Source organism: Artibeus jamaicensis, unplaced genomic scaffold (genome assembly GCF_021234435.1).
Source record: "Artibeus jamaicensis isolate MK-2021 breed Jamaican fruit bat unplaced genomic scaffold, CSHL_Jam_final contig_1998, whole genome shotgun sequence".
Classification (NCBI taxonomy): Eukaryota; Metazoa; Chordata; class Mammalia; order Chiroptera; family Phyllostomidae; genus Artibeus; species Artibeus jamaicensis.
This window is the reverse complement of record NW_026521407.1, coordinates 10615934-10628050: the sequence shown is the minus strand read 5'-3', so window position 1 is coordinate 10628050 and position 12117 is coordinate 10615934. Positions and strand designations below refer to the sequence as shown.

The 12117-nt window shown below is 39.8% G+C and overlaps 1 protein-coding gene across 7 annotated transcripts in view; it reads right to left on the bottom strand.

The window, feature by feature from the left end:
• ACACA (acetyl-CoA carboxylase alpha) overlaps positions 1-12117 on the bottom strand; it is a 278851-nt gene that overhangs the window by 44123 nt on the left and 222611 nt on the right. For all 7 annotated transcript variants that reach the window (XM_053654887.1, XM_053654891.1, XM_053654894.1 and 4 more), the window contains 2 exons: positions 1656-1799; positions 955-1075 (listed from right to left, as the gene is read on the bottom strand). In XM_053654887.1, coding sequence (XP_053510862.1) covers positions 955-1075; positions 1656-1799 — 265 coding nt within the window. The remainder of the gene's footprint in view (positions 1-954; positions 1076-1655; positions 1800-12117) is intronic.

Here is a 12117-nt window from a genome sequence, read left to right as displayed (position 1 = left end):
TTATGAAGACCTTTTTCTCTTTCAATAAAATCATGACTCAAATTTAATTATCTTCTGCATTCCACTCTTCGTTAAGATATAGCCTTTCTTTGAAATAGTTGCAAAAAACATGCAAAAAAGAACACTTTCTCAAACAATCTGAAAAAAACAGATTCGAAATGTAGCAGAGGGATTCTGGGGCTTCACAAAAGAGCTTCCTAATAAATATGGTTTGTGAAAACAACCAAAGAGGCTGACAAATGAAAGTGTACATTTGCCTTATATGGAGTTACCTTTGTTTTTGTTTTGAAAGTAGATAAAATCAGCCCTGAGAGAGAGGGGTATATTAGATAAACATGGAGGAAGAACTTGTTCCTGTTCTCTATATTTGTAAAATGAAAAATTCTGGACAGTCCCTTCATGAATAAATGATCTCACACTAACAACTAAAGCAGGTGCCAACACTATTAGCAATATCGCGAGAAAGGAAGGGAGCATGCAAGGTCGGTGCTCAGCAGCAGCTTGCTGAGAAAAGGCCAGTCACACTGTACATGAGGTGTCTCAAAGACCCTTTCTAAAACTGATCTGATCAATCTGTTCATAGACACTGAACGGTCAAAGATTCTGGTCCTATAGTTCTAGGACTTTATGGCTTATATTTAACTGTTTTAAAGTCTTTGAACCCACTAAATAATAAGTGCTTTAATAGCAGAATAAATAGAAGAAATGTATTAGTGACTAGACTACTTATGACTCAATGGCTGATTTGTAAATCTCATCTTATTATTTTTCATTTGCTCTTGAAGAGTTTTCTACCTTCTTCTTCAGAAATCATTTTCCAGATTTTCCTCACTTCCAGGTACTTAGTAGCTGTTTTCTTGGTCACATGCTATTGGGCAGAAATTGGTTTGTGCCCGAAAAAACAACAGAAAGGCTGAGGGCCAGGGGCCCCGGAATCCTTAAACATATACATACTTGGGTGAGGACGGCCTGCCAGCATCCATCGAGGATCATACGGGGCCTTTGTGGGAACAAACTCGATGTTTCTGTCTATAGGATCCTTGGAATTCAGGATGGGAACTGAAATGCTTACACTCTGAAAGGAGATTGGGAGGGAAAGAGCACAGCAATCAGTAAGCGACAGTCTTAGACTCCAACTCAGCAACAGTCTCGACAAAGGCAGCAGAGCCCACGTACGGAATGACACCCATGAGTCCCAATCATCAGCCAAAAGTGGGCCAAGCCCTGGGGAACATGCGGAAATCTCAAGTCCCGTGTAGGAGTGTGGCACAGAGTGGTGCCTTCTGATTGTTGATTTCAGTGTGCCCAGGCCTTCGGGGAAGCTCCCCAGAGGGAGGGATGGCTATTACAAATGAGAAAACCCACAAGGAGGAGAAAGCCCTAATATGCCGGGATCAGAGCCTGGGTAGGCCATGAAAGCTTCTGTGGCTGGAAAACATCAGAAAGGGACCTAGCCAATGAAATTCGAAGGCATTTTAAAGGTAGAAAGCAAAAGCTGGCTCTAAGGAAAAAAAAGGAATAAACCACTTTCAGAGGATTATTTCAGTTAAAAAGTCCTGTACTATTAAGAGATCTCAAGTACAGAGGCAGGAGGCTGCGTCAGAATGGCCAGGTGCTGCGTCAGAATGGTCAGGTGCTGGGTGGGAAGGGCTCACCTTAGGCATGTAAGACAGCCAGTGCAGGACAGTGAAAACCCCCTCGAAGTCATCACAAACAGTGCTGTGGGTCACCCCATTGTTGTGCATGATCTGGATGCCACCGAGCTGGTTATTGGAGGTATAGACTTCCCGTCCGAGAACCTAGAGAAACGAGCAAGAGAAGAGACACTTGTCTTGATAGAAATAAAGGCAAAGTCGTTTTTGTGATTCTCACTACAATGGGTTCTTTCCTCCACAAGACAGAGACTCCAGCTTCTCGGACTTGTTTTTTCAAAGGGACTATCTGGACCTTGGTCCAAAAAAAAACCCCAAACAAACAAACCCTTAGAAAACAACAACAACAAAAAAAGGGAAAGGCTTTTAAACAATCACATATACAGTTGCAATTTAAAGACCAGCAAGATTCTCCTTCCCTCTCTCTGAGCCTTCACAGATATGAGCAGCATATTCCAACTCTGAGCTGAAACCAGGGCAATGGGTGAGGCTGGGACCCCAGGCCAGCAGCCCCCTCAGGATCAGCAGGCCTGGCGGAGGTACCGCATGGACACAAAAGAGATAAAGTGCCTGTCTTTGACAATCTTCAGAGACAAGTCTCAGTTAAAGAAGTGCTATGAGGTTTGGGTGCCTCTTTTTTAAGAATTACTTTTCCCCTTGTATTTGATTTTTGAAGGTGGTCCACAGCACACATAAGCCCTAAGGCTGGCAAAATCCTGAAGCAACTCCTGGTGCAGACCTGAACCCTCCAGTCTACACTCCTTTGTGTGCTGGGTGCAGGGCGGTGATTTATACCCAAGCCTGCCTCTCCTCCCTCTGTCCTTCCCTCCCAAGGTTCCAGGGAACTCGGCCTCAATCCCTGGGGCCTCCCTGGAGTTTAACCCTTGTGAGACTGAAGGGCATATGCAATTGGAAACCACAAAATGTCCTTTAAAGAAGAAAAAAGGAAGAAAGAAATATTCTTGAACTTGAAAATTGTAGGGTTTCTTTTTCTCTTGAAAATTGGTTAATAATTTCTTTTAGGGAGGGAGGTTTTCTGACCCAGCAGATGGAAGCCGGGCAGCCTGAGCACTGACTGTCGCAAACTGCTGAGTGTGTAGTAATTGCCAGTCATCTAGGGGAGCCCTGGAGAGCTCTAAACAGCTGTAGAGTGCTTACTGTATTTTACCTCTTCTTTTCCCTCTCCCCTTCTCTTTCAGAAAATAACTATGGCACAACATTTCTTCCTTACCAACTTTTATTCATTTCCAGTCTCTAGGGTAGAAGCTAATGAGCTGAAAGACCAGCAAGTTCTGCTTGTACATTCCCATCTCCCCCTTCTTGTTAGGAGCTTTGAGAGGTTCCCCTGCATGCTGCTGGGTCAGCCCCTACATTAAGACCCTCCAACGGCTGAGGAAGTTGGTGACCAAAGTAATCACCTCGGTGTGACCCAACTGGCACTGGTTCCATCTAATGCTTCATCTAGGAAGGGTGGAAGAGACTCTTCTGAAAAGAATGTAGAAAGCAAAACTGCTCACAGATTACCGCTTTCCTTGATATGTAAGTGCAGAGAACAAGCTCTTGCAGGCAGACTTGAGCTGAGCAACATGCTGGCAGCTCCTCTGAAGGAGCCCCAGGAACAGGAGAGACCCTATCTGACCACTGGGCTCCCATCCTCCTCTCAGTCTGTCTTTAATCTCAGCCCAGGCACTGCGGCTCTTTTCTCATTCTCCTGCTGTCTCTTTCCATTTGCCCTCTCTCTGACGGATACACTGATCTCTCGGTCACTCAGCTTTCTGCTCCACTGAGTCCATATTACTAATAACACCTCCGCCACGGCCAGTTTACCTCATGAAGGCAGGAGCACATCATTACAAAATAAACTCATAACTTTGACATTCTAGCAAATACACGCCGTTTGTTATTTTTATGGCTTTAGTCTTTCTAACAGGCAGAGGGCATTACACACCTGTTTCATTTATATCTTTTAATGTGTGCACACATGCACACTTGCACACGTATCAGGAAATAAAACAGAATAAAAAATCCAAAACAAATATCCAAAGCAGCGAATGGATGGGGGGCCCTAGTGGAAGCAGAAACCCTGTCACTGTGCTCCTTCCGATCTGGCTCTGGTTTTATGGGCGTCATAAACCTGATGGCCCACAACTGGTCCTTCTGGGACAGACTGCCTCTCTGCCAGAGTCATTCAGTGTGATCAGCAGTATTTTTAATTATTAAAATATAATTGAAAAGGGGAAAAGAAATAAAAAGGAGGCATGCTGCTGACCCTGAATATCTGATATTCACAATCTGTCAGGAGCCAAGAACTTGCTTGTCTGAGAGAGAGAGAGCTGGACCACTCTCTGAGAAACACTGTTTTCTCTCCTATGAAACACTGTCTTTAGCGCTTGTAATATCCAACCACTTAGAATCTCACATCTCTCTAAAGCCAGTGAGGGACCAGTAAAGAACCAGCAAAGGGACCAAAGCAGACCAAGAGCTGCTTAGCTGATCGAGTAGCCCTTCCCAAGATGTCTCTGCGCCTCCTTTCAGAGAGGGAAGCATCCTGGACTGGGCTACTCCCACAGGCTCTGCTGCTGGCCCATTTTACCCCATATTCTTACAGACAAATGTGAGACAAACTTGAAAGGGGCAAGAATTTAATAACTTAGCAGGTCTTCCCTCACAAGTGGAAACTCAGGTTCTGACACTTCGGCATTGTTTTGACGAGGCAGCAGTAGTTCCCCATTTCTCCTCTTCTGGATTTAGAAAGAAACCTGACCAGGGGTACCACAACCAAGAACATTATTTATAGCCTAAAGAAATGTTTATCATGTGAGAAGATTCATTTAATTTGGGAATTAAAGAGAAAAATACAGGACAGACTAACAGTATGTGAATGGCTTTCTCTGTCCAGCCTTATCTTAGGAGGTCGGGGGTGGGGAGGGGAAGGACGCAGAAATGAAACCTGCTTCACTAGCCACAAACAAATGTTAACAATCATAGCCACTTAACAGTCGGTGAAGAGAAAGCAGTACCCTCCAGTTCATCTTCAATGACCGTATGTGTGGAGCACGCACCAGTAGAATGAGGGTGCACACAATAGCTCCTGATTTATAGGGGTCATTGCTGACTCAAGTGGTTTTAATGACTTGAGAATACTTCAGAACAAAAGCTCTGACCAAAGAAGCAAAATCTGCGCTAGGACAAAACCCATTCTGCCTAATCCTGGAATGATCATGCTGGAACAGACACCCAAACCCTAAACAGCATCCAGGGAGGCACTGATGGCAGCCCACATAGACAGAGCCACTATTTCATTTCTTGATATGAAATATCAAGGCCCTACCGACCTTCTACAGAAAAAAATTGGGGGTAAACAACTCTCATCAGTATAATATTTTCATGCAGAAGGTGAGTTTCATTTACTAGTTTTTTTCAATTTGACATAAAGCATTTCTATATAAGTCAAGTTGCTTGCCATCTTCCACTCCCCAAATTATTCCTCTCACATTTTCTACACCATGATAAAAACTTTTAATTTATCTGCCCCACAAGCATCAATAACCATTTAAACACAGAAGCCATCCAAACAGAGGCGCCTCTCCTGAGGTCCCACCTTGCGCTCCCCAGGTCTAAGTGAAGAAGCAGTACCAGGTAATATTAAAAACAGGCACCATCTGAAGAGTTCCCATGCCAGCAGAACTGAAGAAGGACTGAGTCTGAGAAGAAAGAGGATCCTCATCTACTCTCAATAAATTTAAGCCTCATCCAGCATTTTATTCATTGGGACTGGCAGACCTGAGAATTAAGGGCACCACACAGAAGCCAGTGATTAGCAGAGACACAACTGTTAAAGGTTCTACCAAAGACGCTACGCAGCCTCTAGGAATTTTGGGGCACAAGCGCATGCAGTCACACATACATGCCACGGCCTCTGCTGCTCTTGCTGCTTATCTAGAGACACTGCAAACAGCTCAGGTTTACCACAGCTGACAGGCAACAAAAACAGTCTAATACACGGCCAGCTCTCTCCCTTACATCCCTTTTTGGTGATCAAGATAAACTTGTTCTTCTTTTCCCCAGAGCTCCTGACGTTTGACTGAAGTGGCGTAGCACTGTGAAGTTTTGTGCAAATGCAATCACTATGTAATGCTGAATGAGGGTAGTATTTACTTGTCAGGATTATTTGTCAGCTCAGGCATCGAGATTTCCAAGTTTCATAGATGCAACTTAGATCAATTTTGTTAAAAATTGCTTTTGTCCCAATATACACATTATGTTGGGGACTCTCAGACTTATAGGCAAATGTTTGCAATCATATGCTCAAGATGTAAAAAATAATGATGCATATCAGTGGAATAAAAAATGAAGTCTACCACTGCTTTCTCCCCCTTTATCCAGCTTTTTCCCCATTAAACAATCCTAGGTGGGTCAGGGCAATCTTTTATTTAAAGAAGCAGGGAGTATAAAATTCTTTCTGCATCAGAGAATTGAGAGACACAAGCTGGGTCCTTGTTGCAATCTTCCTTCTCATCAGGATATTTCCATTCTCAAGAGGGTCAAGGAGGGGTTTTGTAAATTTCCTGAGCAATCATTATCCCTGGACTTCACCCATGATTTCAGATTCACTCTGGGATCTGTCAGGTTATTGATAAAGGTTTGGCTAAGGCAGAAAGAAAGATAGACAATGAGAAAGAATAAGTGGGAGCAGGGAGTGATAAAATAGGGACAAAAGAAAGGAGGAAGGATGAGAGAGAGGAAAAGGGAGGGGGAGACACAAGAGGACAGGAAGAAAAAAATGCAATAGCTCATCTACTCATGCTGCTAACACCTTCCTCCCTGACCTGAGAGGACTACATTTTTAAAAGCTGACAAGTAATTCAATCTCCAATTAACAATTTTAAGTGGTGCAGCACATATTACTATGTAAATGTTTCTCCAGGAATATATCCAAGGGTGAGTGGAATTAAATCTCTAGGGAGACAGGACCAGTGCCTATGTGACCAAGGATGTTTGGGGTTCCAAAATAGTCTCTTAATATACAGACTCAGGGTTACGACTTCCTTCTCCTCCCCTTTACTGCCACGATTGTTACTGGAAAAGTTGAGTGCTGGTTGGCAGCTGGTAGGCTAAGCTTGGGGGTAGAAAGTGACATATTGCTGGTGCAGAATACGAAAGCCTCTGACTTGAGCCACAGATGGACTTAAGACCATCCACTGCAAGACCAAAAATCTCTCTACAAGGAGCATAGCTCTGAAGTGATCTGTTTGGCTGATGGAGAAATTAGAGGAAAGGGACTGTGGTACCCGTGGTAGGAAAACATATTTAGCAAAAAAGGGACTCAGGCCCAACATAACACTGGAAGGCCAGAAGGATGATAAGGATTTGAAAGTGGCCTGGGTGAGGAACAGAGATTCACTTTTAATGTAATGGTGGTAGAAAAGAGCCATATGACAATTTTTCAAATGCTTCAGAAAAGGCATGCATAGGCTTCCGGAGCAAAACCTGTCTGCCTGAAGAAATCACTCATCTCAGGGATCCATCAACTGCCCATTTAGCTACAGACTTGAGCATAAAATACATTACTTCCAAATATGGAAAATTTTAAAAGTCTGTTTTTTTGTGGTATAAAAGTTTTCATCCCAAAATGTCTCCAGTTCCTTTGTAATCAATTCCCTCCTGTCAAACATAACCAGTGATCTTTCTGTCACAACAGTTTTGTCTTTTCTAGAATGTTTTATAAAATGGAGCCACACGGTATAAAGCCTTCTGAGTATAGCTTCTTTCAGTTAGCATAGCGCATTGGAGATTCAGTCATGCTGACATGGGTATCAGTTCCTTTTTATTGCAGAGTAGTATTCCATTCTATAGAGACACCATTACTTGTTCATCTGTTTGCCGGGACATTTGGGTGGTTTCCAGTTTCGGGCAATTACAAATGAAGCTGCTATAGATGTTCATGTACAGGTTTTTGTGTGGATATATGTTTTCATTTCTGTTGTATAAATGTCAAGGAGTAGGACTGCTAGGCTGTATGGTGAGTGCATAACCTTTTTTAAAACCTAACTTTTTCACGGTGGCTGTACCATTTTGCATTCCCATCAATATGTATAAGAGTTCCGACTGTTCTGTATCCTCTTCAGTACTTAGCATTGCCAGTTAAAAATCTTTACTTTAGTATATCTGTTTGCATTTTCCTAATGGCCAATGATAAGCATCTTTTCATGTACTTATTTACCATTTTTGTATCTATTTTGATGAAATGTGTTTCAAATTTCTTACCCATTATTAAAATTACTGGACTGTTTTTTTAATATTGAGTTGTGAGAATTCTTTATGTATTGAGTACCAGCCTTTTATCAAATATGCTTTGTATAGACAGAATTTTTTTAAACTCCTGTTTCTTAGTCACCTCCCATTTTTCTGGGAGGATTAGTGACCCTCCTATTTTTCTGAATAGAATATGAGACATGAGGTTGGAATTGAAAGACTACATGCCTTACTGCATGTGCCCACTGGTGGCTAGGCACAGAGTTCAGTGAGTGCTGGGCCTGGTTTCTTAGAGCAGTACTGACTGTTCATCTCTGCAGCCTTTTTGTTTTGCAAGCTGGCCTGAGTGAGCTGGCTGAGCCACACCAGCCAGGGCATTTTTTAACTGAATTGTTTCCTTGTTTGTCATTGAGTTGTATATGTTGTTTATATATTTTGGATATTAACCCCTTATAATTGGTAAATATCTCCTGCCAATGTTTTCTTCAGGACTTACATTCAAGTCTTTAATCCATTTTTAATTAATTTTTGCATATGGTGTAAGGCAGGGTTCAGTTTTGCCAACGTCATTTACTAAAGAAACTTTCTTTTCCCCATTGTATATTCTTGCCTTCTTTTACATAGATTAACTGACCATATAGGTGTAAGTTTAATTTCTGGCTCTCTATTGTGTTCCATTGATCTATGTCTATTTTCATGCCAGTACCATACGGCTTTGATTATTATGGATTCGTGATATATTGACAGTGTGAAATCGGGGAAGGGGATACCTCAAGCTTTGTTGTTTCCTCTCAAGATTGCTGTGCCTATTTGGGGTCTTTTGTGCTTCCACACAAATTTTAGGATTATTTGTTTAACCTCTATGAAAAATGGCATTGGAATTTAGATAGGGCTTGCACTGAATTTGTAGATTGCTTCCATTAGGGTGGGCATTTTAACAATATTGATTCTTCCAATTCATGAGCACAAAATATTCTTTATTTGTGTCATCAATTTCTTTCATTAATATCCTGTAGTATTCAATATACAGGTCTTGTACGTCCCTCGGTTAAATTTATTCCTAGGTTATTTTATTCTTTTAGATACAATTGTGAATGGAATTGTTTTCTTTTTTTTTTAAGATTTTATTTATTTATCTTTAGAAGGGAAAGGAAGGAGAGAAGGAGAGAAACATCAATGCATGGTTGCCTCTCGTGCGTCCCCCACTGGGAACAGGCCTGCAACCCAGGCATGTGCCCTGACTGGGAATTGAACCGCGATTGTGTGGTTCGCAGGCTCACGCTCAATCCACTGAGCTACGCCAGCCAGGGCTGTTTTCTTTTCTTTTTGATAGTTCATTATTAGTGTACAGGAATGCCATAGATTTCTGTATATAAATTTTGTATCCTGCAACTTGTATCTAATAGCTTTTCATTGTAGTCTTTAGGGCTTTCTACATAGTGTCTTGTCATTTGCAAATAGTGTTTTACTTCTTTTCTAATTTAAACCTTTTAATTTTTTAATTTTTTTTTTTGCCTTATTACTGTGGCTAGAACTTCCAACACGATGTTAAAATAAAAGTGGTGAGAGCTGACTTGTCTCATTCCTGATTTTTGAGCTGCTCACCATTGAGTATGATGTTGGCTGTGGATCTGTCATAAATGGCTTTTATTATGTTGAGGTATGTTCCCTCTAGACCCACCCTCATGAGAGTTTTTAGCAAAAATGGATGTTGAATTTTGTCAGGTGCTTTTTCTGCATCTATTGTGATCATATGAGTTTTATCTTTCAATCTGTTAATGTGGTATATCAGGTTGACTGATTTGTGCATATTGAACCAACCTTGCATCTCTGGAATTCCAGCTGAATGTGGTATATAATCCTTTATTGTAAAATTGATTGCAGTTTGCTAATGTTCTGTTGAGGATTTTTATATCTATGTTCATTGGGGATACTGGCCTGTAATATTCTTTCTTTGTGGTGTCTTTCTCTGGTTTTGGTATCAGAGTAATGCTGGCCTTGCAAAGTAAGTTTAGAAGTATTCCCTCCTCTTTAATTTTTCTGGAATAGTTTGAGAAGAATATGTATTAAATCTTCTTTAAGTGTTTGGTAGAAGCAACCAGTGAAGCCATCTGGTCCTGGACTTTTGTTTGTGAGGAATTTGTGGATTACTAACTCAATCTCCTTACCCGTAATTGGTCTATTCAGATTTTCTTTTTATTTATGATTCATTCTTGGAAGACTGTATATTCCTAGAAACTTACCCATTTCTTTTAGGTTGTCGAATTTGTTTGGCATATAATTGTTTACAATGGTCTCTTATAATTTCTTGTATTCCTGTAGGTATCGGCTATGACATCTTTATTTTCTGAGTTTATATAGTTGGGCTCTTTTTTTTCCTTAATGAATCTGTCTTAAGATTTATCAGTATTTAATATTTTCAAAAAATCTGGTCTTAGTTTCATTGACTCATTACCCCCCATTTTTAGTATCTTAGTTCCTTTAGGTATAAAGTTAGATTGAGTTTTTCTTGTTTATTGAGATAGGGCCTGTATCTCTATGAACTCTTGTCTTAGAACTGTTTTTGCTGTTTCCCATAGGTTTTGGAATGTTGTGTTTATATTTTCATTTGCCTTTTTTTAAAAATGCCTCTATTTCTTTATTTTGACTGATTGGTTATTTAGTAGCATGTTGTTACTACACAACATGTTTGTAATTTTTCCAGTTTTTCCATGTAACTGAGATCTAGTTTCATACCACTGTGGTCGGAAAACATGTTTGATATGATTTTAATCTTACATTGACTGACATTTGTTTTGTGGCCTAACATGTGATCTATCCCAGACAGTATTTCATGTGCACTTGATAAAAATGTGCATTTCATTGCTTTTGAATGGAATGTTCTGTATATATCTAATAAGTCCACCTGCTATAATGTATTGTTCACGGCTGATTGTTCCTTATTGACTCTCTAGATGATCTGTCCATTAATGTAAGAGGGGTGTTAAAGTTCCCTACTATTATTGTATTACTGTCAACTTCTCCATTTATGTCTGTTAATATTGGCTTTATATATGTAAGTATTCCTATGTTGGAATAAATATTTACAATTACTATATCTTCTTGTTGGGTTGACCCTTGTATCATGATGTAATTGACTTCTTTGACTTTTGTTATAGGCTTTGTTTAAAGTCTATTTTGTTGGATATAGTATTGCTACTCCAGTTTCTTTACATTTCCATTAGCATGGAATATCTTTTCCCACCCCTATACTTTTAGTCTGTGTATGTCCTTAGATTTTACTGTATGCAACACAGAGATGGGTCTTGCTTTTTTTTAACCCATTTAATCATCCTTTATTTTTTGATTGAAGAATTTATAGTCCATTTACATTTAAAATAACCAGTGACAGATAAGTACATATTGCCATTTTGTTAATTGTTTTGGTAATAATTCTTTGTTCCTTTCTTCTCTCACTCTCTTCCCTTGTCATCTGATGGTTTTCTTTAGATTCCTTTCTCATTTTTTGTGTGTATGTATTATAGGTTTTCAGTGTGTGGTTACATAAGGTTCATATATAATCACCTATATCTATAGCAGTCACTCTTAAGTTGATAGTCACTTAAATTTGAACATATTCTAAAAGTACTACATGCTTACTTCCCATCCACATTTGTTTTCCATGTCATAGATTTCATTTCATAGATCACATTTTTCATTTTGTATATGCCTTAACTGATTATTGTAGTTACATTACTATTACTGTAGTTACAGCTAATGTTACCACTTTTGTCTTTTAACCTTCACACTATTTTAATAAGTGATTGACCCACTACTTTACTATATATTTGCTGTTACCTTTACCAGTGAGATATTTTCTATTTGTTTTTATTTCAAATTATGGCCTTTTTTCAGCATAAAGAAGTCCCTTTAATATTTCTTCTAAGGTGGGTTTAGTGGTGATGAACTCCTTGAGGTTCTGCTTGTCCAGAAAACACTTTATCTCTCCTTTAATTTTAAATGACAACTTTACAAGGTAAACTATTGTTGTTTTTCCTTTCATGCTACTCCCTCTGGTCTGCAAAGTTCTGCTAAAAAGTCAGCTTATAGTCTTATGAGCATTCCCTTACATGTAATTAGTTGTTATTCTCTTGCTGCTTTTAAGAGTCTCTAGCTATCTTTAACTTTTACCATCTTAATTACAATATGTTTTGGTGTGGGTCTCTTTGGA